Source organism: Salvelinus alpinus, chromosome 32, assembly GCF_045679555.1.
Source record: "Salvelinus alpinus chromosome 32, SLU_Salpinus.1, whole genome shotgun sequence".
Taxonomy (NCBI): domain Eukaryota; kingdom Metazoa; phylum Chordata; class Actinopteri; order Salmoniformes; family Salmonidae; genus Salvelinus; species Salvelinus alpinus.
Genome location: NC_092117.1, coordinates 18,961,487 through 18,989,431, shown reverse-complemented (window position 1 = coordinate 18,989,431; position 27,945 = coordinate 18,961,487). Strand labels below are relative to the sequence as shown.

Genomic DNA, 27,945 nt, shown 5'->3' with positions numbered 1-27,945 from the left:
AAAAAAAAAACAACAACACACTTTCATAGAAAAATACATTTATTTTGAACAATTTGAAAATTGTATTTTGTTTACAGTAAGAAATGTGAAGTAAAAACTAAAATATTAGCTCCGCTAACAAAATGAACAATACAGTACAGCTCATGCGCTACAGCAACGTTTGCTACATGTTCAACAAGACCATCAGACAAATGTTTTATAAACAGTTTAATACTTTGACTAATCTTAAAATCACCATGATCAACACTACTTCTTCGTATTATCTTACATGTTACTGCTAAAAAGTGAATTATGACATGCTAGAAAAGGTGAACAATAGTATTGTACTTATTGTAAAATGAGCAGTAGGCTAATAAATAATACAAACTCTGTTCAATGTACCAAGCTTTTTGAATGGTCAGTTTAAGAAAAAATGTAGGCCTACATGTTTTGTATCGACCTGTACACATCCTAACAGCCTCAACTGTAGTCCAGAGATTGTTTACCAAGCAGGCATACTGATTTGTACACCAAACAAAAATATAAACACAACATATAAAGTATGTTTATATCCCAGAAATGTTCCATAAGCACAAAAAGCTTATTTCTCTCACATTCTGTTCACAAATTTGTTTATATTCCTGTTACTGAGCATTTCTCCTTTGCCGAGATAATCCATCCACCTGACAGGTGTGGCATATCAAGAAGCTGATTAAACAGCATGATTATTACATAGGTGCACCTTGTGCTGGGGACAATAAAAGGCCACTTTAAAATGTGCAGTTTTTCACACAACACAATGCCACAGTCTCAGTTTTAAAGGAAGCGTGCAACTGGCACGCTGACTGCAGGGATGTCCACCAGAGCTGTTGCCAAATAATTTAATGTTAATTTCTCTACCATAAGCTGCCGCCAACGTTGTTTAGAGAATTTGTCAGTCTGTCCATCGGCCTCACAACTGCAGACCACCTGTAACCATGCCAGCACAGGACCTCCACATCCGGCATCTTCACCTGTGCTGAGAAGTGTCTGGAATAAAGCCCTTTGTGGGGAAAAACTAATTCTGATGGGCTGGGCCTGGCTCCCCAGTGGGTCGGCCTATGCCCTCCCAGGCCCACCCATGGCTGCACCCCTGCCCAGTCATGTGAAATCCACATATTAGGGCCTAATGAATTCTTTCAATTGACTGATTTCCTTACATGAACTGTAACTCCTTATGTGAACTGTAATTCCTTATATGTACTGTAATTTATTGAACTGCATTATTGGTTAAGGGCTTGTAAGTAAGCATTTCACCTGTTGTATTTGGCGCATGTGACAAATAACATTTGATTTGAAACTGTTGCGTGTTGCATTTATATTTTTGTTCAGTATAGTATGCCTTTTGTCTTATTACCTACATTCCACCTCCCCTGTGCAATAGAACAATAGATGCAGTTGTCATTATCAAGAGAACATCTGTGAGATAATCATGTTGAGCTAAATAATTAATTAGCAATACAATCTGAGACTTAAGAACACAATATTTTTTTTTCAACAATGGCATTTTCTAATGCCAAATACAACATCCACAGATGTCAAATTACACTTCTTCAATACTGAAATGATGTATATACACTAAATAATAATATAAATCTATATAGTAGATTTCTAAAGTCTTGTGAAATACATATTTAGTAGCAGTTTTCAGCGACCAAAGGAAATGGTGAAAACAAAGATTTTTTAAGTTGGCACATTGAAACACCATAATCTGTACTTACAGTACTCAGAATCTAATTTCTTAGACATTAGTACAAGTAGGAAATTCTCTTGTGATCACTCTCTCCCCATTTCTTCCATATTCTCCTGGTGATAGAATACATAAATCAAAGTAGAATTATTATGAATAGTGCCCCCAAAAACACTATTGTCACCAACCCCCCAATAATAGAATGTTTTGATGCTGGCAGCATTTTGTGGATCTTTGTGTCGCCTACCAACTAAACTAGCATAGGAACCACTGCAGGCATCAGAGTAATCATGGAATCTTAGCAGACAGACAACAGGTGGTCAATTCATTGAATCTAATGGTACAAATAACATTTCCTGTATTGCTCTGCCCATTGAAAATAAAAAGTTGGAAGGCAACAGAAGAGAAATCAATCTGTCTCAGATCACCAAGGTCTGCTGGAGGAGAGACCTGCTGTGAGATGAAGATTGGCCAAAGTGCTGACCTCCCAAAAAGCCTCCAGCCCAAATGTCTATCAGGACCACTGCAGTGCCACAATTGTCAAAAACAGTTAGCAGTCCCCTGCTTTAACAACCCAAAGTGGTTTCCCTATGTCAACCTTTATGCTTCATGCTTACAGAAGCTTATGGTGCAGATTGAATTGGAAAGTAGGCCTATACCGTAAATCTTTCTGTATCTTGTAGTGGCTTATGATGACACTTGAGATGTACACAATGCTTGCCATTGCAATCCATAATTCTGACAGAACTCATATCTGACACAAACCTATTCTGATAGAATATAAGGTAAAATGGATTTCTAGAGAGTGCTTCACTGTGGTTTTTATTGCAGCTCGCTTGATGCATTAGCCATTTCTTAGAAAATGTGTGAGTTAGCTAACTAGATAATTATGGCTTTTTAACTTGCTGTCCAAGCAAAGATGAAAACATAATACAATGTTTCAATTATACTTTTTGTTTTACCCAACGCATTAGGCGTGATTAATTGATAAAATTGCGTGCTTGACTGGGTACGAACGAGATATGGCATTTTCTTTGCAACTCTGCTGGTGACACTTTGCTGGTGACACTGTCTGTGATTTATTTAGAATTCAAGGCACACTTAACCAGCATGGCTACCACAGCATTCTGCAGCGATATGCCATCCCATCTGGTTGCGCTTAGTGGGACTATCATTTGTTTTTCAACAGGACAATGACCCAAAACACCTCCAGGCTGTGTAAGGGCTATTTGTCCAAGAAGGAGAGTGATGGAGCAATGCATCAGATGATCTGGCCTCCACAATCACCCGGCCTCAACCCAAATGAGATGGTTTGGGATGAGTTGGACCACAGAGTGAAGGAAAAGCAGCCAACAAGTGCTCAGCATATGTGGGAACTCCTTCAAGACTGTTGGAAAAGCATTCCAGGTGACTACCTCATGAAGCTGGTTGAGAGAATGCCAAGAGTGTGCAAAGGGTGGCTTCTTCAAATAACACTTTTTTGCTTAACACTTTTTTGGTTACTTCATGATTCCATGTGTGTTATTTCATAGTGTTGATGTCTTCACTATTATTCTATAATGTAGAAAAGAGTAAAAATAAAGAAAAACCCTGGAATGAGTAGGTGTGTCCAAACGTTGACTGGTACTGTAGGCTACGACATGTGATAATTTTCTTGGGAGCCTGGCTCTGAAGGCCTAGATCCAATAGGCAGGTCTGTTACTGTTCTAGACGCTAAGTCAAACTTACCTATGCTCCTGATCTTCAGTTCTTTCTCCATGAGTTCCTTCTCTGTGGGGAACTCACTGAGCTTCATCTTGGACATGGTATTGTTCTGCCCGACTGTGCCAATCATCTCCGGCTCCTTTTCCTGGTTCTCCTCAGCCTGGACATGGATCCAGGGGATTTTCCTAACAAGCCAGACACCACTCGACTGACGTCATGCAAACTTAACCTGCAGCACTGTAAGAACTTCACTTATGTGTTAATAGTTGAGAGTATAATGTGGCTTCCGAATGACACTAAGACAAAATAAGACAAAATAGGTTGACTATAACCAACCAATCAATATCATAATGAGAACATACCTTTTCAACTTGAAGATGAAGAACGCAGCTAAACCAACAAATGCCACAGATAGCAACATCAGCATGACTGAGCTACTGTGAATAGGGTTGGTGTAAACCAGAGGTGCTGGGGAAAGACAGAGAAAGACCAGTTTCTGCTTTAGCCAATTCCTTTGTTGATATCATTTATTTAATGTAGTATTGTCTTTGTGTTACTCTTGTCTATAACTGTTCTGTACTGTGTCATGTACGTTTTGCGTGGACCCCAGGAAGAGTAGCTGCTGCATAAGGGATCCTAATAAACTAAAAAAATCATGCCAAACACAAAAAAGACTTGGAGAAAAACAAGAGGAGAAACCAGCAAATATTCAAACATTTTCACGTAGTATGAGCCCATTAGGTCTGAGCGGTTCAGAAGGAGCGGTATCTATCATGTGCCATTTTAAGACGGCATACAAAGGGCCTCCATACATGAGGTCGCACTCTATCTCCCCATGCATCTGAAAGGTTTGTGCTTAGTCATGGCTTTAAGTGCTGAGGCGTATTATTCTGAGTATGTATTAGCCCACCCCTCCCAAACCATATTTCTCTCTTCCAAGATGAGACCAGTGAAGTTGATGACCTTTCCATAGCATTTTAAAGGCTTCTCAGACCTTTCCATGCAGACACAAGTGAAGACAGATCAATCGCTGGATGAAAAGGGTAAAGTAATGTGTGCTTGATCGACACGTTTTGGTGATATGCTAATATCCAAATGACCCCACTGATTTCCAAGGTGCATACTAAAGATACACGTTGTTAATCGTATTATTGATCGCAATGACTCCAAGACACTCTACTGTAATAAGATAGTTATAAAAGGGATTCAATGGAAAATGTCCATCAATATCTGCTGTTGACATTAGTTGACATTGGCTGGTGAATTGAGTGTCAGTACAGTGCTTATTATAGTATTTTGAATTGTTTATGTATTGTTATTTTGCACTTTATACTGTGAAAGAGACAAAGAAAAACTGCAACTTACCCAAAGTTAGCTGTGTGATGTAAATAATTATTTGAGTGTCAGCTTTCAACTCAAACTGGACCAATCCTTGGTTCAGGGCATTTATAACAAGGTTTGATATCTGTTTGACATAATAGACAAATTACTTGGCACCCCAAAATGTGCATTTGCAAAGATTATTCTTTTTCAAATTTGAATAAAGGTTTATGATAACATTCTCTTGGAAAACCAATTAAGTCAGTTAAACCCCATTGTTTATACAAATGTGGATTTTGAGCAGATTAATTAGACGATTAGATCTGTTCTAGAAGATTTACAAAAAGACAAACTCTTGTAAGATGTCAAGCAAAATATGCTTACACTCACTAAGTCCTCTTTGTTCCGCTTCCCATGTTCAGGCAACTGTGTCTCAGGCACGATAAATAGTTCTGCTGTTGTTGGAACACCTGGAAACAACGATACCAATAGCCGTTCCTCTGGAAATCCAGAAACCTGTAATAACAGTCTTACAGTCAAACATACACACTGCTATTGTGGGAAAACACATGATACTAAACATCTATGTTTACTTTACTTCCTTAATATGTCACATTGAATGAAGTAATCCGCTTAATGTCTCATGTTTTGAAATTGTTAAGACCATAAAATACATTGCTTGACAAACTCATGTCGACTGTTGTCCCAGAGGGAACTTCTTCCTGTACCTGTGATACAGCTGTCCTCACCACGCGGCCCACGTCCTCTCTCCACTCCGGGATGTCAGGGTTGTGCTCGTCCAAAGCCGGAGAGAACGATAACAGCAGGGATTTGAAGAAATCTGTTATACATGGAGGATGCTGCATGAACCCTCTACCACAAAGTGTTTCCGTGTGGCAATGTACCATTAAGAATTCTTCAGTTTGCTCAGAATTGCTTTTGATCTGACATGAATTTACAATTTCTTCTTGTTCCTCATGGCATGGAGATGACTAGCTGGGAGTAGAGGTGACTAGCTGGGAGTAGAGGTGACTAGCTGGGAGTAGAGATGACTAGCTGGGAATAGACGTGACTAGCTGGGAGTAGAGGTGACTAGCTGGGAGTAGAGGTGACTAGCTGGGAGTAGAGATGACTAGCTGGGAGTAGAGGTTACGAGCTGGGAGTAGAGGTGACTAGCTGGGAGTAGACGTGACTAGCTGGGAGTAGAGGTGACTAGCTGGGAGTAGAGGTGACTAGCTGGGAGTAGAGGTGACTAGCTGGGAGTAGAGGTGACTAGCTGGGAGTAGAGGTTACTAGCTGGGAGTAGAGGTGACTAGCTGGGAGTAGAGGTGACTAGCTGGGAGTAGACGTGACTAGCTGGGAGTAGAGGTGACTAGCTGGGAGTAGAGGTGACTAGCTGGGTGTAGAGGTGACTAGCTGGGAGTATAGATTACTAGCTGGGAGTAGAGGTGACTAGCTGGGAGTAGAGGTGACTAGCTGGGAGTATAGATTACTAGCTGGGAGTAGACGTGACTAGCTGGGAGTAGAGAAGACTAGCTGGGAGTAGAGGTGACTAGCTGGGAGTAGAGGTTACTAGCTGGGAGTAGAGGTGACTAGCTGGGAGTAGAGGTGACTAGCTGGGAGTAGAGGTGACTAGCTGGGAGTAGAGGTGACTAGCTGGGAGTAGAGGTTACTAGCTGGGAGTAGAGGTGACTAGCTGGGAGTAGAGGTGACTAGCTGGGAGTAGAGGTGACTAGCTGGGAGTATAGATTACTAGCTGGGAGTAGAGGTGACTAGCTGGGAGTAGAGGTGACTAGCTGGGAGTAGAGGTGACATCCACATTGTCACTAACAAGGAGGCAGTGTTTACATGAACATAGAAGATGGGTGATTAAAATGTTGCATACCTACGTTACATTCATATTACCAATAAAGACATTCGAAGGACTCCTTCCCACTCACCTTTGACAATGATGACCTTGGTATCCTGCAGTATGTTGCACCCAGAAGACACTTGGACCATGATCCTGTTCATGCCCTCCTTCCAAAACGTGTACGAGATGCTTCCATCCAAGGTTATTAAGGGCTGGGTTTCGCAAGATAAAGAGAATGGCATAGAAAACTGCACAACCTTGTCTTTTCCAGCACACATGAAAAACACAAAGGACCAAAATAACTTTCTGCAAATAAACTCAAGGTCAGAGTAATTGGGTGAAGGAACCTCACCTCGGAGCTGTTTTCAAACCACCAGAAGAAGGTGAGTGTTCTGTGGTGGACAGGCCAGACCACAGCCGTTAGGTTAGCTTCTTTCTTCCTGATGGCAACAATAGGAGCTGAGAGATACACACGCTCCACTGGGCCTGAGACACACCAAAGCACACAAGAGAAGCACATTGGCCAATACAAACTGAAAGCAGTCTTTTTGGGAACAGTAAATTGGTTAGTTGACCAAAACAACGAAATCAAACAGCTTCATAAGCACTTAACATTCAATCCATTAAATGTTGTTGTAGGTCAATCTATAGTTGGTGACATATGATCATCCGTAATCTATGCTGGTGTCAGTAGTTTACTGTGGTAACATGCTTGGGCAGGAAAAGTAATTAAACCACATTAGACATAAGAGAACCAGAGTTTCTCATTGACATACTGGTGATGTGTAGAAACATGGAGCTAATGTCATAACCCTGGCTGTTCTCTGCATGTGCTGTCACTCTGAAGATCCCATCTTCTCTATAGCTGTGTTTGATTCCATCGCCTCTCCGGCTCAGGTTGTACATGAACGTGATGCCGTCCCCAAAGTCTAGCTGGATATAAGTCCACAATGAGTTTCCCTGGAGACAAGAAGTAAGACAGGCATCATTAGTCAAAACAGATTATGTTATGACACTGCATTATCTTTCACATGGAAGAGCTGTCTATGGAAATACTTGGGGTGAGATTTGAGATTAGACATTGGAGAAGTACAGGGACCAGTTATTCTAAACTTTTAAATCATAATCAGAATGAGCCGGATTCTGTAATCCTCTTTTTTTGCTATCCAGGATCAGATCAATCTGGCCATTTCTTTGCAATTTTTTTCAGAAAATAATCGAATAGGATCTTTCTGATCCAGATACCACAATATCAAGATCACAGAATCAGGATATTCAGTGGTTTGAACAGGCCTACACCTTGCCATCTACTGGGCAGGTTATGGGACTACTTCTACACTGTCATAGGGAAACAGAGATGAGTAAACTACATGAACAAATGTACCTAGATTACAAATAATAGAGCCTGCATATCACTTATAAGTAAGTACATTTATTTGAAACTTCTCAATATAACAACATATCTATACTGCGATCAATTAAACAAAATTCAACGTTGGTTATCAGATGTAAGAACGTTTTTAAAAACCTTGTCACCTTAGTTACATTGACATTTCTTTTTTATAGAGCTTTCACCTTTCTAAATCCACCCTGAATCCACCCTTCATGTGGTGTCAAGATAATCCAGATTTTGGGCATCAAAACTATCCCAATCACTATTTTTTAAAAACACAAACACTTAATTCAACCCTGTTTAAAGGTGAGATTGGATTACCAAATCTGTATCCCTATCAGAATCACCTTTTTCAGTTTTGTAAAAACCCAATTCTAACATTTAGTCCTATTCGATTGCCGAAATATGATCAGATAACTTTGGAAAAATTGGGCCCTAAATTTTCTATAAAGATAGAAAGCCAAACAGACACAGACAAATGTAGTGAGTCATAGTGCTTTCATCCCAAAACCAGACGAGAACAATTCAGGCTCTGGGGACGTCACGTCAACCAACACTTCAAAAGCACAAGATAATCCAGGACAAACATCCACAGTTTACTGATGAAATAATAATAATATGGCTAGTAATGGCACAGTTTCAGTTAGTGGTGGGAGAGGAAACTCACATCGTCCAGATACACCAGGAAGGTGACATTACTGCCCACGGTGGCGGTGAGCTCTCCCTGGCTGGTAGTCAGTCTGAGGCCTCTGGGAGGCCTGGGGGAACAATGCTGTTTCCTGGGCGAGTACACATCCTTCCCTCCCTCTTTGCAATTATTGGACAAAACCTTTCTGTACCTGAACATTCACAGCATAGATGTACTTTTAGAATGGAGAGTGAGACTAGGTTTAATGTGATCTCACAATGCAGAGAGAGTAATTTGCTGAACAAAGGGCCCTATCAAATCACAGCACAGAGTGTTATTTTGCCCAAGGAAGGAAGGAATTAGGGACAGTACTACAAGTTACCTACCCTGTGCTGTTGAGGTAGTTATGGCTAGTGCTACAGCTTCTTGGCACAGTGCTTGGGTTGAACCAAAAAGCAGGGGTACACTTTCCATCGGCTTGACGTTCATACCCATAATCACTGTAAAACATGAGACATTTCAGTCTCCTTTCCCCTATCTGTCACGAAAAAGTATTTTCAGTTGAACAATAGGTAAGACTTAGTGCTAGTATGACTACATGGTTTAAAATCATAACTAGAGACATGACTATTGTCAGACAGGTAGGATCAAAGAGAATTTCAGACAGAAAGATAAGACATTTAGAATTCATTTAGCAATTACTTACTTATTAATTGGATGATGATAAATCATTTGACATTATGTAAATTAGACCAGCCTGTTAGTCATATTCACAATTTTCAAACTATAATTGGATTGTGTGTATGCATGAACAGTGGCTATATGCAATAAACTAGAGAACATGTTGGGAATTGAAGAGGTATAAAGTTGAGCAAACTAATATTTGTGGTGGTTAGATGTGTGATTGGGAGGGCTGTTAAGTCTGTCAGGCTCCAATAATTAAGAAACAATTACATTTAATGTCCAGCAGAGTGTTGGGTCAATGGGTTACACTTACAATGCCCTTGCCTATTCACTGACGTAACAAATGAGGAAGTCTACCATTACTTGCCATTCAAAATCATATGTCCTGCAGATGCATGGTTCTGAGGATATGACTCGGGAGTAGTCCTGGGCCAGCATACAGCGGTTACCCGGCCTCCGTTTCATAAAGGTCTGCTTCTCTCCCATCACACAGGGCTCTCCCTATCAAACAACATGACATGTCATTCCCTGTGGGGAATTTCATTACATTGATTCAATGTTTTTTAGTGCTCAACAGTCTGAAATTATACTGTATGAATATACAATGTGATTCAGCGTGTGTGTGTGTGTGTGTGTGTGTGTGTGTGTGTGTGTGTGTGTGTGTGTGTGTGTGTGTGTGTGTGTGTGTGTGTGTGTGTGTGTGTGTGTGTGTGTGTGTGTGTGTGTGTGTGTGTGTGTGTGTGCATTCGTGTGCTGTGTTTACAGTTACAATAAACGAACATGCCCATCTTGATGTTGGCATCAAATCAATAACTTTCAATATGTCTTTTACCTTGTTATGTAGGTGCCAAGTCTGATAATCTCCATCCATGCATCTCCTGCTAAAGATGGCTTTGTAGTCAATCTTTATCAGCTGCCATTCTGAAACACGGCTTAAGTGTCCAGTGAAACTTAAATCAACAAAACAAAACATTAGGTAAGTTGTTAGCCTTATTGTCTTTGTCGCTTGTAAAATTAACTTCTTATTGCTGCAATCCCGTTAACGGGATCGATATGACAACAGCCAGTGAAAGTGCAGGGCGCCAAATTCAAACAACAGAAATCTCATAATTAAAATTCCTCAAACATACATGTATTTTATACCATTTTAAAGGTAATCTTGTTGTTAATCCCACCAAAGTGTCCGATTTCAAATAGGCTTTACAGTGAAAGCACCACAAACGATTATGTTAGGTCACCGCAAAATCACAGAAAAACACAGCCATTTATACAGCCAAAGACAGGAGTCACAAAAAGCAGAAATAGAGATAAAATGAATCACTAACCTTTGATGATCTTCATCAGATGACACTCATAGGACTTCATGTTACGCAATACATATATGTTTTATTCGATAAAGTTTATATTTATATCCAAAAACCTCAGTTTACATAGGGGCCATGTTCAGAAATGCCTCCAAAATATCTGGAGAAATTGCAGAGAGCCACGTCAAATAACATAAATACTCATCATAAACTTTGATGAAAGATACATGTTTAACATAGAATTAAAGATACACTTGTTCTTAATGCAACCGCTGTGTCAGATTTCAAAAAGCTTTACGGCAAAAGCACAATATTCAATAATCTGAGAACAGCGTTCAACCACAAAAGGAAGCCATACAGTTACCCGCCAAATTATGCAGTCAACAAAACTCATAAAAAGCATTATAAGTCTTCACTTACCTTTGCTGATCTTCATCGGAATGCACTCCCAGGACTTCCACTTCCACAAGAAATGTTTGTTTTGTTCGGTAAGGTCCATCATTTATGTCCAAATAGCTATTTTTGTTAGCGTGTTTGGTAAACAAATCCAAAGTCAGGAAGCGCGTTCACTAAAAGCAGACGAAATGTCAAAAAGTTCCATAACAGTCAGTAGAAATATGTCAAACGATGTATTGAATCAATCTTTAGAATGTTTTTAACATAAATCTTCAAAAATGTTCCAACCGGAGAATTACATTGACTTCAGATGTGCGATGGAACAGAGCTCCCTCTCATGTGATCTCGCATGGTCAGAGCATGGTCAGGTCATGGTAGACTTGACTAATTCCTGTGTCCTTCAGCCCCACTTCACAGTAGAGGCATCAGAAAGGTTCTACAGACTGTTGACATCTAGTGGAAGCCGTAGGAAGTGCAAACTCATCCATATCCCACTGTGTATTCAATAGGGGCTGGGTTGAAAATCGACCAACCTCAGATTTCCCACTTCCTGTTTGGATTTTTTCTCAGGTTTTTGCCTGCCATATGAGTTCTGTTATACTCACAGACATCATTCAAACAGTTTTAGAAACTTCAGAGTGTTTTCTATCCAATAGTAATAATAATATGCATATATTAGCAACTGGGACTGAGGACGAGGCAGTTTACTATGGGCACCTCTGGGCACCATTCATCCAAGCTACTCAATACTGCCCCTGCAGCCATAAGAAGTTTTAAGTTGCTGGGTCTGCTCAGACCAGTATATTGCTGCTGTGGCTGAGACGCACAAACTAAACACAAACAAAAATAATATATATGCAAACACAATTACGTGTATCGCACCTCTGGGCAAACAAAACATTGTAAATTGAGAAATTAAGTGTAAACGCTATTTACCCATTCATGCATAATAACAACACTATTTTACTCTCATAACCAGATGAGCTGGAATCTAGAATATGAGGTCTGTGTTTACTTAATGTTGGCCAAATCCCGACTCCACTTACGTGATGATGTGATTCTCTGGCTGCATGAGAACTCCATCCAGAAACAAAGGAGCCAGAGAGAAACTGTGGCGATCCCATTTCTTACCCTCGTCCAGACTTACCCTGTTTCACAACACAGGACAACAACTATTAACATCTGATTGAATACATAATGTAGTTATTAGTTTCAAGTTTCAAGTTTTAATGTCACATGCACAAGTACAGTGACATGCCTTTCTTGCAAACTCAAAACAAGGACTATGTTAGCAATGGTATAATTACAATTATAAACTGGGTGGTTTGAGCCCTGAATTCTGATTGGCTGACAGCCATGGCATATCAGACCGTATACCACGGGTATGACAAAACATTTAGTTTCACTGCTCTAATTACGTTGGTAACCAGTTTATAATAGCTATAAGGCTCCTTGAGGGTTTGTGATATATGGCCAATATACCACGGCTAAAGGCTGTGTCCAGGCACTCTGCGTTGCGTCGTGCTTAAGAACAGCCCTTCGCCGTGGTATATTGGCCGTATACCACACCTCTGGCCTTATTGCTTAAGTACACGACAATTCCAAAAGACGTAACTCTAGGGCATCTTTGTAATCTTTGTAAGGTGTGACAATGAAAAGAGTTTAACAGAAAATATTTCTGACCATTTCTACAAACAGAGGTCAACAAAATGTGTCCAAATTCCTAGTGTTACTGTTCTTAAGACAGTAAGATACATTCTCACCATGACGTAGATGAAAAATGAAGTACTCTTATCAGCTTGTTCTCTATGTGGGAAATGATCCCAACTACGCACTCAACAATGGAACTAATGTTTCCCGGGTCTAGGTAAATGTCGAAGGCAACAAAACATAAAAAAATTGATATGGCTCACGCTCTAACAATTGAGGGACTTAAATCACCTTTCACAGATCTTAATTGATTGTGACACTGTTTCAGTGCGGGGGACATCAAAGTATCTGGTGTGACAGAGTTCCAAAAACACAAGGACCCAGGCCAACAAAGTCCCTCGGTACTTCAAACCTGTACTTGGCTACATTTGCATAAAAGCTCTCGAAAATACCCACGAACAGTACAAAGCGGTAACAGCCATTTTTTGGTTGAAAGGATTCTGACAGTTTTGATGTGGTGAGAGAAACAGTTGCAATTGCTGGAGATAGTCATCCCATGCAAACGTACCTTGCCAATCAGCATTTCAAAGGCTAAATATAATCGTATGCAACAACAACACCAAAACTGAAATCAGAATGAAATTAATTGTGTCCTGAAATAGGAACTTCAGCATTAGTCTCAATGTTTTGCACACCAGTTTCTGAAATCAACTGGTAAGTTACAGTATAACGCATCTTTACATACAGTGAATATCATTATTATACTCCCATACGCTGTAGTAGAATTACAGTGAACGTACCATACGTGCCGGATGGGTACTGTTGCAACTAAAGAAACTGCAACTAAAGCACCTCCATTGTCAAGAAACCAAACACCGAGTTCTTCTTCAAAAATCTAAAGAAGGTAGAAGACAATAAACATGATTTACATCAGAAGTTGTTCACATTCAAAATGCAAATTTTAGACAAAACTAACTGAAGTTGGAGCCCATTTTGAGGCACAGATTGGTCTCACCTGTCTCCAGCTATTTCCAGCATCAGATGTTATAAACATTCCAAGGTTAGTGGAGGACAGCTCTGTACCAATGTTGCCTGAAAACAAAAACAAATATATGAATTCATATACCGATATATTTGCATAGTAAAGACACATATTTTCAAAGAAAACAAACCTGCATAACATCATCACAGCTATGCAGCTTTTAATTTTTTATAAATTGAAGGACCTGATCTCATTATAAACACATTTATTGATCTGTATTCCGTTTACAGATTTTTTACATTTCTACCATATATAAAAGTTTGCACAACGTTTTCTTTTAACAGCTGTGCCTACCTTTACTAATTTGTTGGTTGAACACAGAAACAGGCATTATCAACCTATTTCCACTTCTGTACTACCTGTAGCTACAATGATCCCAGGTGCTGAGTCCATGCTGAAGATGCGTCCAGGCAGGTAAGGGTTCACTGGCGTATCCAGGTGCAGATGCAGAGAACAAAATGGCTGCCAAAACAAACACAATGGATTCAATTTAGATATAGACGTAAACCAAGACACCAAATCAAACATCTTATTCGGATCCATATCTGACTCATTTATATTTGACTCTGTATTCAAACTGCGCAAACTAATCTCTATTTAAAAAGGAGGTTTACAAAGACCATTTATGGAACAAATACACTTTTTTAATCTTTTCCACCAACAGATTGAAACTGCCTGCAGAGGACATTGGAGCTGGCATTTCCATTTTAAAGCCATGTAATTAAAAAATCCTCAAGATGCAAAGATAAATCTGACAAACTTGTTTCATTTACTGATAAATCTGAATCACTCATCTCTCTGATTCAGCCACTTTGTGAAACATTAATAGAAGCTTTTACAAACCCAGAAGGGAGGCCAGAGTACAACGGGCATTTGAACGACACAGACAAAAACAGTGTTATATCAATAATTCCTCTCATTCTTTCCTAAATGCATAATATGTGCATATTATGTTATTAACTCGCTTTTAACATTTCAAATGATTGTATCATTTAAATTAATATCAAACATATCTAACCCAGAACACCACTAACTGTCATTAACTGTAATGTATCTGCACAGTGATTACTGGAGGCAAATTGAAATAGTTGAGGTTAATGGAGATTTTGACACACTTTGTGGACTAGCAACTGCCATGAACAACTACAACTCTTAAATCAATGAGCTTTGGTTGGATTGGAACATTTGATGAATGAATTTGTTCAGAAGCCGAATGAATTTGGTCATCATCCACCACGCCATCCATAACTTCAACTCACCAGGATGCAGTGCAGACTGTTTCCAGCCACATCAGTGTTGGGGGCTTGCAGCAGGGCCCAGGTCTGACCCTTGTTATAGGTGATGGATGTCTTCACTTCATGGCCCACCAATTTGTTTGCTAGAAATATGCCATTTATTCCTTCTACCTAGAATGACAATAAGCCAAATGGATAAAACAAAAGAGGTATCGCATTGAGAGAGAGAGTGTATGTCATTATTTTAAACAATAACTTCATGGTTATGAAAATTCCTTGGACTGCGCAAAACTACAGTGGAGATGAAATCATACACAGGAAGTATGCCTTTCAGAGGTACTAAACAAACGTTACTTAACATAGTAATATGGTACACCTAAGAGCACCTTATGGAGGTTGTTCCACAGGCTGAGTGTCTTACATACACATACAATAGATGTACCTTATACAGGTCGACCAGTAAATTTCCGCCTGGCTCTCTTCTGGTCCGGAGGTTCTCTAGAGACAGAGTGAAGTAGACCCCTGGAGAGTCTGAGATATACAGGCTGTAGGTGTCATTCTGGTTCCACTCCTGTACAGCAGAAAACACCTGCTTCTCATTTGTACTGATGATGTGCATGTCCTGTTAGAGGAGCGAGAGATGGTGAAAGGATGAACATACGGGCAGGTAGGTAGAGACAAATAGATAGACACACAGACAGATGGAGAGAAATATACTGTAGAGAGAGCGAAATAACAAGTGTGCTTCAAGATGAGCAGCTTACAGCCTCCACAACATGACAGCATTCTAAGTAAAGTGAGGCTTCAGAAATGAAAATTGTCTCATGTTCCTCAAACTGTAGCTGCATCTGTTGCAAGGTGTATTTGGGTAGTTTGATGCTTACCTTAGGAAGACAGTATTTGGGTAGCTGAATTCGTTTAAATGATTCCCTCATATAGGACACAAAGTAACTCGCCTGCCCTGACTTGGTAACCTGTGGAAGAAAAAAACGTCTTGCTTCAAGAGCTCTTGTGGGCTAATAAGCATAACGCTAGCTTGTCAAGTTCATATTTTATTGAGTATGTTAAACTCATCGATGTTTCAGGCATGCTGGCCTTCATTAGAATGAATCAATTTGAAATGTCAATGATTTTAACACACTCATTTTTTACTGCACCTTGACTTGAGGTCGTGGAAGGACTGACTTACCCCACAGAAGAACTCTATTATTTTTCAAACCTACACCATTGGAATGAAACTATATTCTTGAAGTGAAAATGTAGGTACAACTTAAATCCAGTTTTGGTAAATCGAGTTGAGCCATTTCAATACAAGAATTTACAAAAATTATAATGAAGAAATACATTTAAAATCAGAATTGTTTTTGTATAATTTAGGGACTTGATGCTACAGCACGGTAAGCAATACAAGATTATACACCAACATCCCAATTAAATACTACTGTATTTACAGTTAGTGAACAAATGGTTTTGTTCTTCTCTACATGTCTTAGATGTACCACTACCACCCCTCCACTCTATGGCCCACACCACTTGATTTCTTATTTTCTAATCAACTAGAGGGATGGCGATTGTCTCCAAACAGACTACATTAGAGCTCTAATGGAATAATCTATCGAAAATCAATGGGCTACATTTTCACAGGCCAGATTTCTGAGGATGTTGCACTTGGCTGTTCCTTCTCCCCCAAGAGACATTCGAGAGGTGTTGAAGACTGCTTATTTCGTTGTAGCCCAATCGATAACCTCATTACTCTTTGTCAAGTTAAATCCAACTGCCCGAAGCAATGAAAGTCACAAGAAAGTCATCTGTACCGCCACAGCTCCCTGCACAACCTGGTCTCAGAGCATTTCATATTATTCTGTACAGAAATCCAAGACACTCCATTTAGTATGATATGTTACGTTTCGAATGGTATGTATTAATTTGTGGATGTCCATCACCCATTTTGTATGATATGTTACGAATTACAATTTGAATTATATGTTACGAATTTGCTAAATGTATGATAGTTACGAATTGTACCTAGGTGGCTAGGTGGCTAACGTTAGCTAGGCTAGGGGTTAGGGGTTAGGGTTAAGTTTAGGAGTTAGGTTAAAAGGTTGAGGTTAGGGTTAGGGTTAGGGGAAGGGTTAGCTAACATGCTAAGTAGTTGCAAAGTATCTAAAATGTAGTAAGCAGTTGAAAAGTTGCTAATTAGCTAAAATGTTAAAGTTGCCCGTAATGAGATTAACGTTATACACCCACCATCCACCCCGACCAACCAACCTACTTTAGTTTTTGCCTCAAGTAACCATCTGTCTTATGTAACCATACCCAGCATAACATATCATACAAATTTGAGTGTCCGGAATTCCATTTACTATGTTACGCCTAGTCTATGAGACAAGCCAGCTGTGTCCAACTGGGCTATTTTCGCCTAAATCTATGATGGGGTCAATTCCATCTCAACTCCAATTCGATTCAGACATTGTATTGGATCATCATTTATGACCCAGACAGTTACTAATTATTTAGAATGAGAATTATTTTGTTCATTAATCGCATTTTCAATTAAATCCCTGAATTGACATAGTTGAAACAAATCAATTTACCACTGTACAATCCTACCATTTATCTACATACTCACAAATGTGATTTTTATAGGCAAGACGCAGCCCCACATAACCATAAACCCCACATTACATATCTGTCTCATTCTAAACCAAAAGAGAACACTTGAAGAGCACTTACTGTATGTCGTGTAAGTCTTAGCAAACCATTTCTACATCATATTATTAAATACTGTTACACAATAGGTGAACCTAAACCCTCATTAGTGCTGCAAAACTGTGTAAATGGAGGAAGAGCAAAGCTGACAGAGAAAGACAGACATCTTCAGCTGTAAATGGAAATCAATGGCAACAGGAGGCAGTAGAAATCAACTCAGTCATAATGACACACAATGCCATTGCCTAATGCGAGCCAATGTCATGTCAACCTAGTTGGCAATAACAACCTCAAACGCCATACAGATTCCTTGCCCAATTATAAGAAAAGCCTTTCAGCAGATGTGATGAAAAAAACACCTATTTTTTTCAGCAGTCACAGAATCCTTCAACATCATAGGCAGCCTGGACAATAGATAATCAAGATCTAAGTGTAGCAGGTATTTGGAAAGAAAGCCATTTTGAAGACTTCAACGGTACAACACTGATTGGCCGCAACAGAAGAACAGAGTTCACAGAAAAACACAAGCCTTTTGTGAACGTATAAAAAGTACCGGAGAAATAGACAGATACAGTACACACCTGAACAAACACATAGTTGTCCTGAACAACCAGAGAATTTTTGTCTATGTATCCCGGGAACAGGTATTGTCTGTTTGATTCTGTGCATCGTTGAGCTCTGCACTTAACATACTGAGCACCTAACACAGAAGAGAACTAGATTAGTTGTCAGTAACAATCCTAGAAAAAACAACCAATGAGGAGAAATCACAAACGAATGGACTTCCGTCTATCTTTAGTGGGCACTACTCTTTCCAAACCAATTCTAAATGTTCTGGGGACAGGATAAAAATAGCATTCCTCTTGCACTGTGACAAAAACAAAAAAAGTGTTGATAATTCAATCATTGTCTCTCACATCACACAAGTAATACTATTTTGTCCCACCCAGGAATCTCAGTAACTGGTTTGATTGAATAAAGTCTATAGTGTTAGTGTTTTTGGAGAATCAAGGTTCTGATATGGGGCACAAGGGACCGATTAAAGGGAAAAAACTCTATCAATCTATTATATAAAGCTCTATATTTGTCAAGAGACTCCTACTCTGCTTTACAGTGCTTCTGGGACCTATCCTGCAGCCCAGAATGAGCCTTATCTTCCAGTGACCTCGCTCTAAATGGGAGGCAAGGGGTCCTTGGGGTCCTGCTACTGTGGGGGAGGGAGGCAAGCTACAGAGCAGCACTCACGTCCTTTGGCGATGTGGGTCTCCATGTGGACCACATCTGCCTCTCTGTCTAGCCCAGTTTGTGCCCTGCAACATAGGAGAGAGAGTTGATGGAAAACAGAGACGAAAGAGGACAAGAGTGGGGGAGGAAGGTGCAAGGTGGAGGAAGAGGAGTTAGAGGAGGAGAATGAAAAGGGGGAAGAGGAGGACAGCAATTTAGAGGAGGACTAAGAAGAAGAAGAAGATGGGGAAGAGGGGGTGGAGGTGATGGAGGAAAAAGAGAATGGGGAAGGGGAGGAGGAAGAGGAGGAAGAGGAGGATGAGGAAGAGGAGGAGGAAGAGGAGGGGGAAGCGGAGGAGGATGATGAGGAAGAGGAGGGGAGGAGGATTAGGAAGAAGAGGGGGCGGAGAGGATGAGGAAGAGGAGGGGGAGGAGGGTGAGGAAGAGGAGGGGGCAGACAAGCGATTTAGAAGTAGGGGGATGGCCTTAAGAGGACAGTGGTAGCCTGTGATGGACAGCCTTATTCTGTGTTTCGCTTTACAGCACAGACAACACATCTCCATTTCCTGTACGCCAACTTCCAATTTGCGCCAGCCTCAGCAATTCATCTTAATTTGTGATAGCGTAAACAAAGAGAGACAGAAGCGGGAAAGCCTCCACACTACACAATTACTTAGGTTTGTGGTGCTCTCTTTCTCTCTCTCTCTCTCTCTCTCTCTTTCTCATTTTTAACATGGCATAAAGGAAAGGTAAACTCTATTATATGTTACTATTCTAAAAACATTATATAGAGGCAAAAACATGTAATGCATTTAGTAAATACAAGCAGTTAAACAATTCATCCGTGAAACCATACATTTTCCAAACACATTATAGTCTTGTGTGGGGTGCTATTAGTCCATTCATGCTGTCCTTATTCATCAATTGTTTTGCTGTTCATGTGGGGAGGGTGTCCTCCAAACAATGTCCTTTCTTTTTCAGCCTGAGAGGCACTTGGGTTTGACACATAACGTGACTGACTGGGATAAACTGCATCACATCAATATGCCTTGTGTACGTGCACTTGAAATTACAGAATGACAACTAGCAAAAACAACATGTTATTCTTGGGCTTTAGAAAGAGGAGTCCATTATTCCCAGCTACGTGATATGGGTTCAAGTACTGTAGGTTGGTTGTCATAATCTGTCAAGACCTGTTTTGACAGACACTAGTAAATCCATCTGACAGAGTTCAGTAGGGATCCATACATAACCTCCATTTACTAATTAGGAGAATTACTTTTGACCACACACTGAAGTTGGTCATTCAATTTCCATTATGATTTAGTTTCTGTTTTTATCTTCACCAATTCGGGGCTAAAAGACAATGTGCTTTACATAATATTTTTCAAGATAGCTGCAAGATAGCATTTCTAATTTGCATATGAGATTCTATATAAGATACAAATGCTAAAGGAGTGTTTTCCCGAAAGGACTGTTTCTAAATGAATATTGACAAACATGGGCAGGAATGAAATCATACCAGAAGAACCGGCCAGGAGTTACATTCTCACTAACCAACTGCCATTTTCTTCCAAAATCCATTGTGCTGTACACCTGACAAAACATGAATTTGATCAAACATTGTTACATCATGTCTGTATATTCCACCTTTACAATTATGTTATGCAGAACAAGTGATGAAAGAGCAAAATACAAAAACAGAATTTCTATCTTTCAACTTTGGACTTCTTTCAACTTGAAAGACTTATTTTCCATTCAACATGGAAATAAAAGTCCTACCGCTTAGCCTACCTTGTTGTCAGGACTGCTAGCCAGCAGCCAGTTTTCCTGAGTTGGATGAAACAGCAGACCGTCCATGTAGAAGTTAATGGGATACTTCTCGAAGCTGGCACCTTCATCCGAGCTGATGAGTACACTTTGCTCCAGCTCTGGGTCGCTAAGCATCATTATCTAAAGTACAAAAGGAAGAGAAACAGAGTATAGATTATAGTGCTCAACGGAGGATATGATTGCATGATGTCATTGTGCAGCATTAGGAATAAACAGCAGCATTAAAGCATTTTTGATTAAAGTAAAAGCGACATGATGTACCAACATCCTTTTCAATAATAAACTGATCAACAAAACATTACAGCTTGTTGTAAACTATCTTAGTGTTTTTTTAGTATGGTAGTTTTAGTGAGGTAGTTAGTCATTGTGGGGTAGTTATAGTAGGGTAGTGTGGGGTATAGTAGAATAGTGTGAGTGTGGGGGAGTTAGTAAGGTGAGGTAGCAGAAATCTGTATAAACTGGTGTCTGGGTAGGATTATCGATTGGCACTAGGAACTAACCTGGGTGTTCTGTGTTCTTCAATGTGAATATACCAAGAATGACAATGTTGAAATATACCAAGAATGACAATGTTGAAATATACCAAGAATGATGCTGATAATAAATGTTGAAATGTTCTTTGGAGTCCTTGTCCTGGTCCCTCTAACTGGAGTTAACATCATTCCAGAAACTTCAGTCTTTACTCAACAATACTCTATAAACTTTACTTTAAGATGGTCCTACAAGCCACCATCAGTTTACTTATTTCACTGGATGCCAGAGTATTTCTGGTTTAGCCAACGCTACTGAGACAACAAAGGAGTTTACTAAAGCAGAGAGAGAGACCCAGGCTAAGGAACAGCTGAATAAACATGTAACATTCTGGTTTTCACTGGAGTCCTTCACCATGGAGATGTGATACAAACCTTTCTCTTGTTGGTTGGGCAGACGTATAGGCAAGCCAAGGTTGACCCAACCTTTTTATTCAGTTTAATATAAGTGCTCCCATAGTCCACTGATCTGTGAACAGTAAAGAAGACCATGTAAGGAACACAGTATGAGTTGTTCTCCATTGATATGGCTGGAGTAAGTCTAATACTTAGATATCTTTTGAAGTGCAGAGCCTGTGGTTTAACAGAAACGTGCCCGGCTGCTGCTCTTACCACATACAGTGCATTCAGAAAGTATTCAGACAGGATTCAAACAGGATCCACCTGAGCTCAATTTCAAGTCTCATAGCAAAGGGTCTGAATACTTATATAATACTTAAATAAGGTATTTATGCTTTTGCTTTAATACATTTGCAAATATTTCTACAAACCTATTTTTTCTTTGTCATTATGAGGTTTTGTGTGTATATTTATAGGGATTTTTTCAAATGTAATCTATTTTAGAATAAGGCTGTAATGTAACAAAATGTGGAAAAAGTCAAGGATCTGAATACTTTCCGAATGCACTGTACTTACCCCATCGGAGACCAGAGTTCAATCCCTGCATTTTCCCTTCTGACTCTCTCTCCAACTTACCTGTTTCCCCCTCTGTTACATTGCTGTCTAAATCAGGGATGGGCAACTTTGATCGGGGCCACAAAAAAGTGCGTCAGCATACCCACATCCACACATGCAGCCATTTTAGCGGCCATCTTCTTGACAGCAGAGAGAAAAACTTTTTCAATTTCCTGCAATTTTACACATTTTGCCATGGGGAGGAGAGACGATTTTGCAATTTTATAACAAATGTCATGTAATTCTACTCATTTTGCCATGGTTTCTATCCACAGTTTTATGCGAAAAAAGTAATAGCATATGAAAAAAATCACAACAGCTGTGATGAAAACGGGAAGTTTCGGTACAATTTTATAAAACCCGACAGATGGACCAGTGGCGCAGTGGTCACTACAGATCCTGGTTTGATCCCAGGCATGTCGCAGCCGGCAGCGACCGGGGACCCATGAGGCGGCGCACAATTGGCCAAGCGTCGTCCGGGTTAGAGGAAGGTCCATATGGGAGTTGCAGTGATGGGACAATACACCTTTATGCGCCAATATTGATAATAACCATCCCCCAAAGGTGCGGACTCCGACCGCAAAACCTAACTTTGAGTTTGGCGAGGATATGGTGTGTGGTCCTCCCACTACGACTTGGGAAACAATGTGGTTTATTAGGCTGAAGAACATTTTCATTATGATGAACTTCACAGGGTGGTGAAAGTGCACAGTGATCTTGATGCTCCTTTCCAATACATATTGAAGGTGTAATTCTGGTGACAAGATTATCGATGCTTGACTGCTGCTGACAAAAAATATATATTCCATATATATTATTATCCATAATGATCCCATAATGTAGAGTAGCCTAGCCACACAGCCTCTCTTTACTATATCTGCCAGCTGTTGAGCGCACATGCTGTCACGGGCGTTAAAAGAAGAGGACCAAGGTGCAGCGTGGTGAGCGTACATTTTCTTTTTATTCATAAAAATGATGCCGAACAAAACAATAAACACTACAAAAACAAACCGTAAAGCTAAAGGCTATGTGCCCTAAACAAAGTGAACTGCCCACAAACACAGGTGGGAAAAAGGGCAGCCTAAGTATGGTTCTCAATCAGAGACAACGATAGACAGCTGTCCCTGATTGAGAACCCTACCTGGCCAAAACATAGAACTACAAAACATAGAATACCCACCCCAACTCACGCCCTGACCAAACCAAAATAGAGACATAAAAAGGATCTCTAAGGTCAGGGCATGACAGTACCCATCCCCCAAAGGTGCGGACTCCGACCTCAAAACCTAAACCTATAGGGGAGGGTCTGGGTGGGCATCTATCCGCGGTGGCGGCTCAGGTGCGGGACGCAGACCCCGCTCCACCACTGGCTCACCCTACTTTGGTGGCACCTCTGGTGCGGGGACCCTCGTCGTCGACCCCGGACTGGGGACCCTCGTTGCGGGCCCCGGCCTGGGGACCCTCATAGCGGGCACCGGACTGGGGACCCTCGCTGGAGTCTCCGGACTGGAGAACGTCGCTGGAGGCTCCGGACTGGAGGCCATCGCTGGAGGCTCCGGACTGGAGAACGTCGCTGAAGGCTCCGGACTGGAGGCCTTCGTTGGAGGCTTCGTGCCATGACTCCTCACTGGAGGCTTCGTGCCATGGATCATCACTGGAGGCATCTTGCCATGGCTTCTTGCCATGGATCATCACTGGAGGCTTTGTGCCATGGATCATCACTGGAGGCTTCTTGCCATGGATCATCACTGGAGGCTTCGTGCCGTGGATCATCACTGGAGGGAGGAGACGTATGGGCAGTCTGGTACGTTGAGCTGCCACAGGGCTCACCAGGCTGGGGACACATACAGGAGGATCAGTTCTAGGCGCAGACACAGGACTCACCAGGCTGGAGAGACATACAAGAGGCCCTGTCCTTCTGGGGACAGGCACAGGATACACTGGGCCATGGAGGCGCACTGGAGGTCTTGAGCGTAGAGCCTGCACAACCCGTCCTGGCTGGATGGTTATTTTTGCCCTGCAGATGCGAGGCGCTGGCACAGGACGCACTGGGCTGTGCAGACGCACCGGAGACACAGTGCGCAGAGCCGGCGCAGGATATCCTGGGCCGTAGAGACGTACTGGCGGCTAGATGCGCTGAGCCGGCATCCTCCGACCTGGCTGGATGCCCACTCTAGCCCTGCCCATTCGGGGAGCTGGAAGGTAGCGCACCGGGCTGTGCATGAGCACTGGAGACACCGTGCGCTCCACCGCATAACACGGTGCCTGACCAGTACGACGCTCGCCACGGTCAGCACGGGGAGTTGGCTCAGGTCTCCAACCGGACTCAGCCACACTCCCCGTGTGCCCCCTCCCAATTGTTTTTGTTGAGCTGCCTCTCGGGCTTCCTTGCTAGCCGTGTCCCTTCGGAACGCTGCCGCTCTGCTCTTGCTGCCTCCAGTTCCTCCCGTGGACAGCGATACTCCCCAGCCTGCCTCCAGGGTCCCTTACCGTCCAGGATCTCCTCCCAAGTCCATGAATCCTGGACACGCTGCTCCTCCTTACCAAGCTGCTTGGTCCGTTGTTGGTGGTAAGTTCTGTCACGGCCGTTAAAAGAAGAGGACCAGGGTGCAGCGTGGTGAGCGTACATTTTCCTTTTATTAATAAAAATGACGCCGAACAAAACAATAAACACTACAAAAACAAACCGTGAAGCTAAAGGCTATGTGCCCTAAACAAAGTCAACTTCCCACAAACACAGGTGGGAAAAAGGGCAGCCTAAGTATGGTTCTCAATCAGAGACAACAATAGACAGCTGTCCCTGATTGAGAACCCTACCCGGCCAAAACATAGAACTACAAAACATAAAACATAGAATACCCACCCCAACTCACGCCCTGACCAAACCAAAATAGAGACATAAAAAGGATCTCTAAGGTCAGGGCGTGACACATACCCAGACCAGAGTAGGCACATTTGCTATTTAACGCAACAGTTTTTGTGACAAAGCTATTGGTAAATGTTGAAAATGCGATGGAAACACATTGCATTTTACATTTGTATTCGGTACATGAAAACGTACACGAAAAAGTACATTTTGTGTGCATTAGTCATCACGCAGTCATTTTTATCTGCAACAAGTCAGTTTGGTGGAAACACACCACAGGTGGGAAAATGTGAATTTTTTCTTCATGCACATTTTAGAATATTCACATGAAAATCTGTTGCCAATTGGATGTGACTAGCTAGTGACTGAAATAACAAGAGAACAACTGCTGATGCACAACCAAATTTCTAAATTGCGCCTTGTGTGCTAAAAAAAGATGTAAGGACAGTCTCTTTACATTTGATTACATTACATTCTTTCATATAATGAAGTACCTTTCAGAATTCAGTTAAACTCTGTTGTGCTTCAACTTGGTGAATGAAGTGTATTTTGTCTGGTAAGTTATTTAATTGAATGAGTGTACGATTGACCTAAATTCCTGAAGCGCTTTATGAGATAACATATTTAAGCTTCTATGTCCACACAGTAGGCTATGCTGAATTGCCCCCCAGAAACAAACAAATGAAAGACATTAAAAGACATTTGCTTCTCTGAACGTTCTCTGTCCCTTATCTACAACTCCTAGTGTTGTTCCATAACAAGGGTAAATATGTCTCCCTCCCTCTCTATTCTACATAGTTATATTACACTCACCAAACACACAACCCACTCGTCTCTCTCAGTTCTACCTGAGCGCCCCCAAATGTAATTTCATTGCATAATTGGATAGAAACCCAGGGTCTGCTATCGCTGCTTTTGCATTAAGCTGGATCATTCCATTGGCTGTTGAGACCATTTGCAAAGGTTTCCTCCTCAACTCTTTTGTATTTGTGTCTTAGAGCTCTTCATTGCGGTTGACAAATATCCCCAACTGTATTTGGAAAGACGACGTCGTAAATGACGTTATTACAGTGGGAAGTTCCTTCACTAAGGGAAGCAGTCATTACTTTAAAACATGTACTGCAGGAGATGCTTGTTAAGATACCTTTCGTGAGGCACCAATTGATCTTCCCATTGCCATCCAGAGTGCCCCGGGGCTATATCCATAAATCCTTTATCGTATTATTACAGATATCATTTACTCTGTTTCTTTTCATAACATTCAAATGCTTTCCTTTTTTAATATCATACTAAGAGCCTTGCCGCATCCCCTGAGGTAGAGTCTAATTTACTGGCGGTGCTATTGTTAACCAGACACCTTGATGATGGAAGACCTGTACACAATATGGGCCTTCAAAACGTGTCAAGTCGGGTGTAAATCTTAGCGGTGCCTCTAGTGAAACAGAAATTAATTTGAGTCTCTCTGCTTGGTGAACTGATGGTCTTTTTGTCAGGTGTATTTTCAAAATGAAATGAGTTTCCTGTGGGCTTAGGAAAAGGTGAGAGGAAAAAATACAAGAGACCGTATCAGCCTCCATATAATCCTTAATGAATTCCATTCTTATTTATGATGTGACAGCATACAGTAACTCAACATACGATATAGGGTGAATGGATTGGTAGGCCTGCAGTTATTGCATGTACTGTGTGTATTGGCTCTGCAACAAATGGTTAGGGGCATTATTCAATCAAAACCAACATCAGGGAATTTCCTGGATGAGGAAAATCAACATTGACCAATAGCAAGGTAGTTGAGATAAGGCAGGTAGCCTAGTGGTTAGAGAGTCGATTTGAATCCCGGATCCGATGGGAAAAATCTGAGGGGAAGTGAGCTAGCAGCCGGAGGGTTGCTGGTATCTAATCCTTGATGCCGTTGTGCCCTTGAAGAAGGCACTTAACCCCCCACAACAGCTCCCCGGGGCACCCAACAGTGGTGTAGTGGAGGATAAACACAAAACACAGTTCATCCACTTTTCCCCCCAATAGTTTACCCACCTTTTGTGGAAAAATGCATTGAAAGAATAGGAAGAGTTACTTTTTTCACCTGGACTGGCGATCACAGTTTATCCAGCTATTTTATTACCGCTGCTTCACTGGCGCCCAGGGTGGCAGACCCCTGCCCCCCCGCACCTCTCCAAAACTTGTACAGTGCATTCGGAAAGTATTCAGACCGCTTGACTTTTTCCACATTTTGTTACGTTACAGCCTTATTCTAAAATGTATTAAATTAAATGTTTTCTTCATCAATCTACACACATTACCCCATAATGAAAAAGAAAATCAGGTTTTTAGAAATGTTTGCAAATGTATTAAAAATAAAAACATAAATACTTTATTTACATAAGCTGTCAGGAGGGGTCAGTGGAAGCAGGTAGCTGACTAGTGGTGACTATTCAGCTTGATGGTCTGGGGGTAGAAGCTATTGGCTAATCTGTTAGTTTTAGGCATGATACTCCTGTACCACCCACTTCTGAGTGATTTAAGCGGGGAGAACAGGCCATGACTTGGGAGGTCCCTGATGATCTTCTTGGCCTTCCTGCAACACCTGCTGTTGTAGGTGTCCTGGAGGGCAGGCAGTGTGCACCCAATGGTGCGTTTGGCTGAGCGTACCACCCTCTGTAGTGCCTTATGGTCAGCGACGGTGGAGATGCCGTACCATGCTGTGATACAGCCCGACAGTATGCTCTCAGTGGTGCTCCTGTAAATCACTGTGAGGGCTCTCGGGGACAGAAGACATTTCTTTAGCCTCCGGAGGTTAAAGCGTCGCTGTCGTGCCTTCTTCACCATGGTGTCCGTGTGGTTTGAACATTTCAGCTCCTTGGAGATGTGTATGCTGAGGAACTTGAAGTTTTTGACCGCCTCCACGGCGGCCCC

At 41.3% G+C, this 27,945-nt stretch overlaps 1 protein-coding gene across 3 annotated transcripts in view; it reads right to left on the bottom strand.

The window, feature by feature from the left end:
- Window positions 1-59: 59 nt before the first annotated feature.
- LOC139562084 (VPS10 domain-containing receptor SorCS3-like) overlaps window positions 60-27,945 on the bottom strand; it is a 55,060-nt gene continuing 27,174 nt past the window's right edge. Inside the window, exons 3-27 of one of the 3 annotated variants that reach the window (XM_071379407.1) lie at window positions 21,588-21,681; window positions 20,644-20,802; window positions 20,372-20,445; window positions 18,871-18,935; window positions 18,207-18,325; window positions 15,801-15,890; window positions 15,359-15,538; window positions 14,941-15,087; window positions 14,041-14,143; window positions 13,655-13,731; window positions 13,440-13,534; window positions 12,036-12,137; window positions 10,122-10,239; window positions 9,657-9,790; window positions 8,992-9,105; window positions 8,645-8,816; window positions 7,361-7,544; window positions 6,937-7,070; window positions 6,673-6,796; window positions 5,461-5,573; window positions 5,123-5,248; window positions 4,778-4,877; window positions 3,775-3,880; window positions 3,437-3,597; window positions 60-1,824 (exon numbers count right to left, since the gene is read on the bottom strand). In XM_071379407.1, coding sequence (XP_071235508.1) covers window positions 1,760-1,824; window positions 3,437-3,597; window positions 3,775-3,880; window positions 4,778-4,877; window positions 5,123-5,248; window positions 5,461-5,573; window positions 6,673-6,796; window positions 6,937-7,070; window positions 7,361-7,544; window positions 8,645-8,816; window positions 8,992-9,105; window positions 9,657-9,790; window positions 10,122-10,239; window positions 12,036-12,137; window positions 13,440-13,534; window positions 13,655-13,731; window positions 14,041-14,143; window positions 14,941-15,087; window positions 15,359-15,538; window positions 15,801-15,890; window positions 18,207-18,325; window positions 18,871-18,935; window positions 20,372-20,445; window positions 20,644-20,802; window positions 21,588-21,681 — 2,956 coding nt within the window. In that variant the 3' untranslated portion in view covers window positions 60-1,759. Of the gene's footprint in view, window positions 1,825-3,436; window positions 3,598-3,774; window positions 3,881-4,777; window positions 4,878-5,116; window positions 5,249-5,460; window positions 5,574-6,672; window positions 6,797-6,936; window positions 7,071-7,360; window positions 7,545-8,644; window positions 8,817-8,991; window positions 9,106-9,656; window positions 9,791-10,121; window positions 10,240-12,035; window positions 12,138-13,439; window positions 13,535-13,654; window positions 13,732-14,040; window positions 14,144-14,940; window positions 15,088-15,358; window positions 15,539-15,800; window positions 15,891-18,206; window positions 18,326-18,870; window positions 18,936-20,371; window positions 20,446-20,643; window positions 20,803-21,587; window positions 21,682-27,945 lie in introns of all 3 variants that reach the window. The other 2 variants (XM_071379406.1, XM_071379408.1) reach the window with 2 other exon arrangements.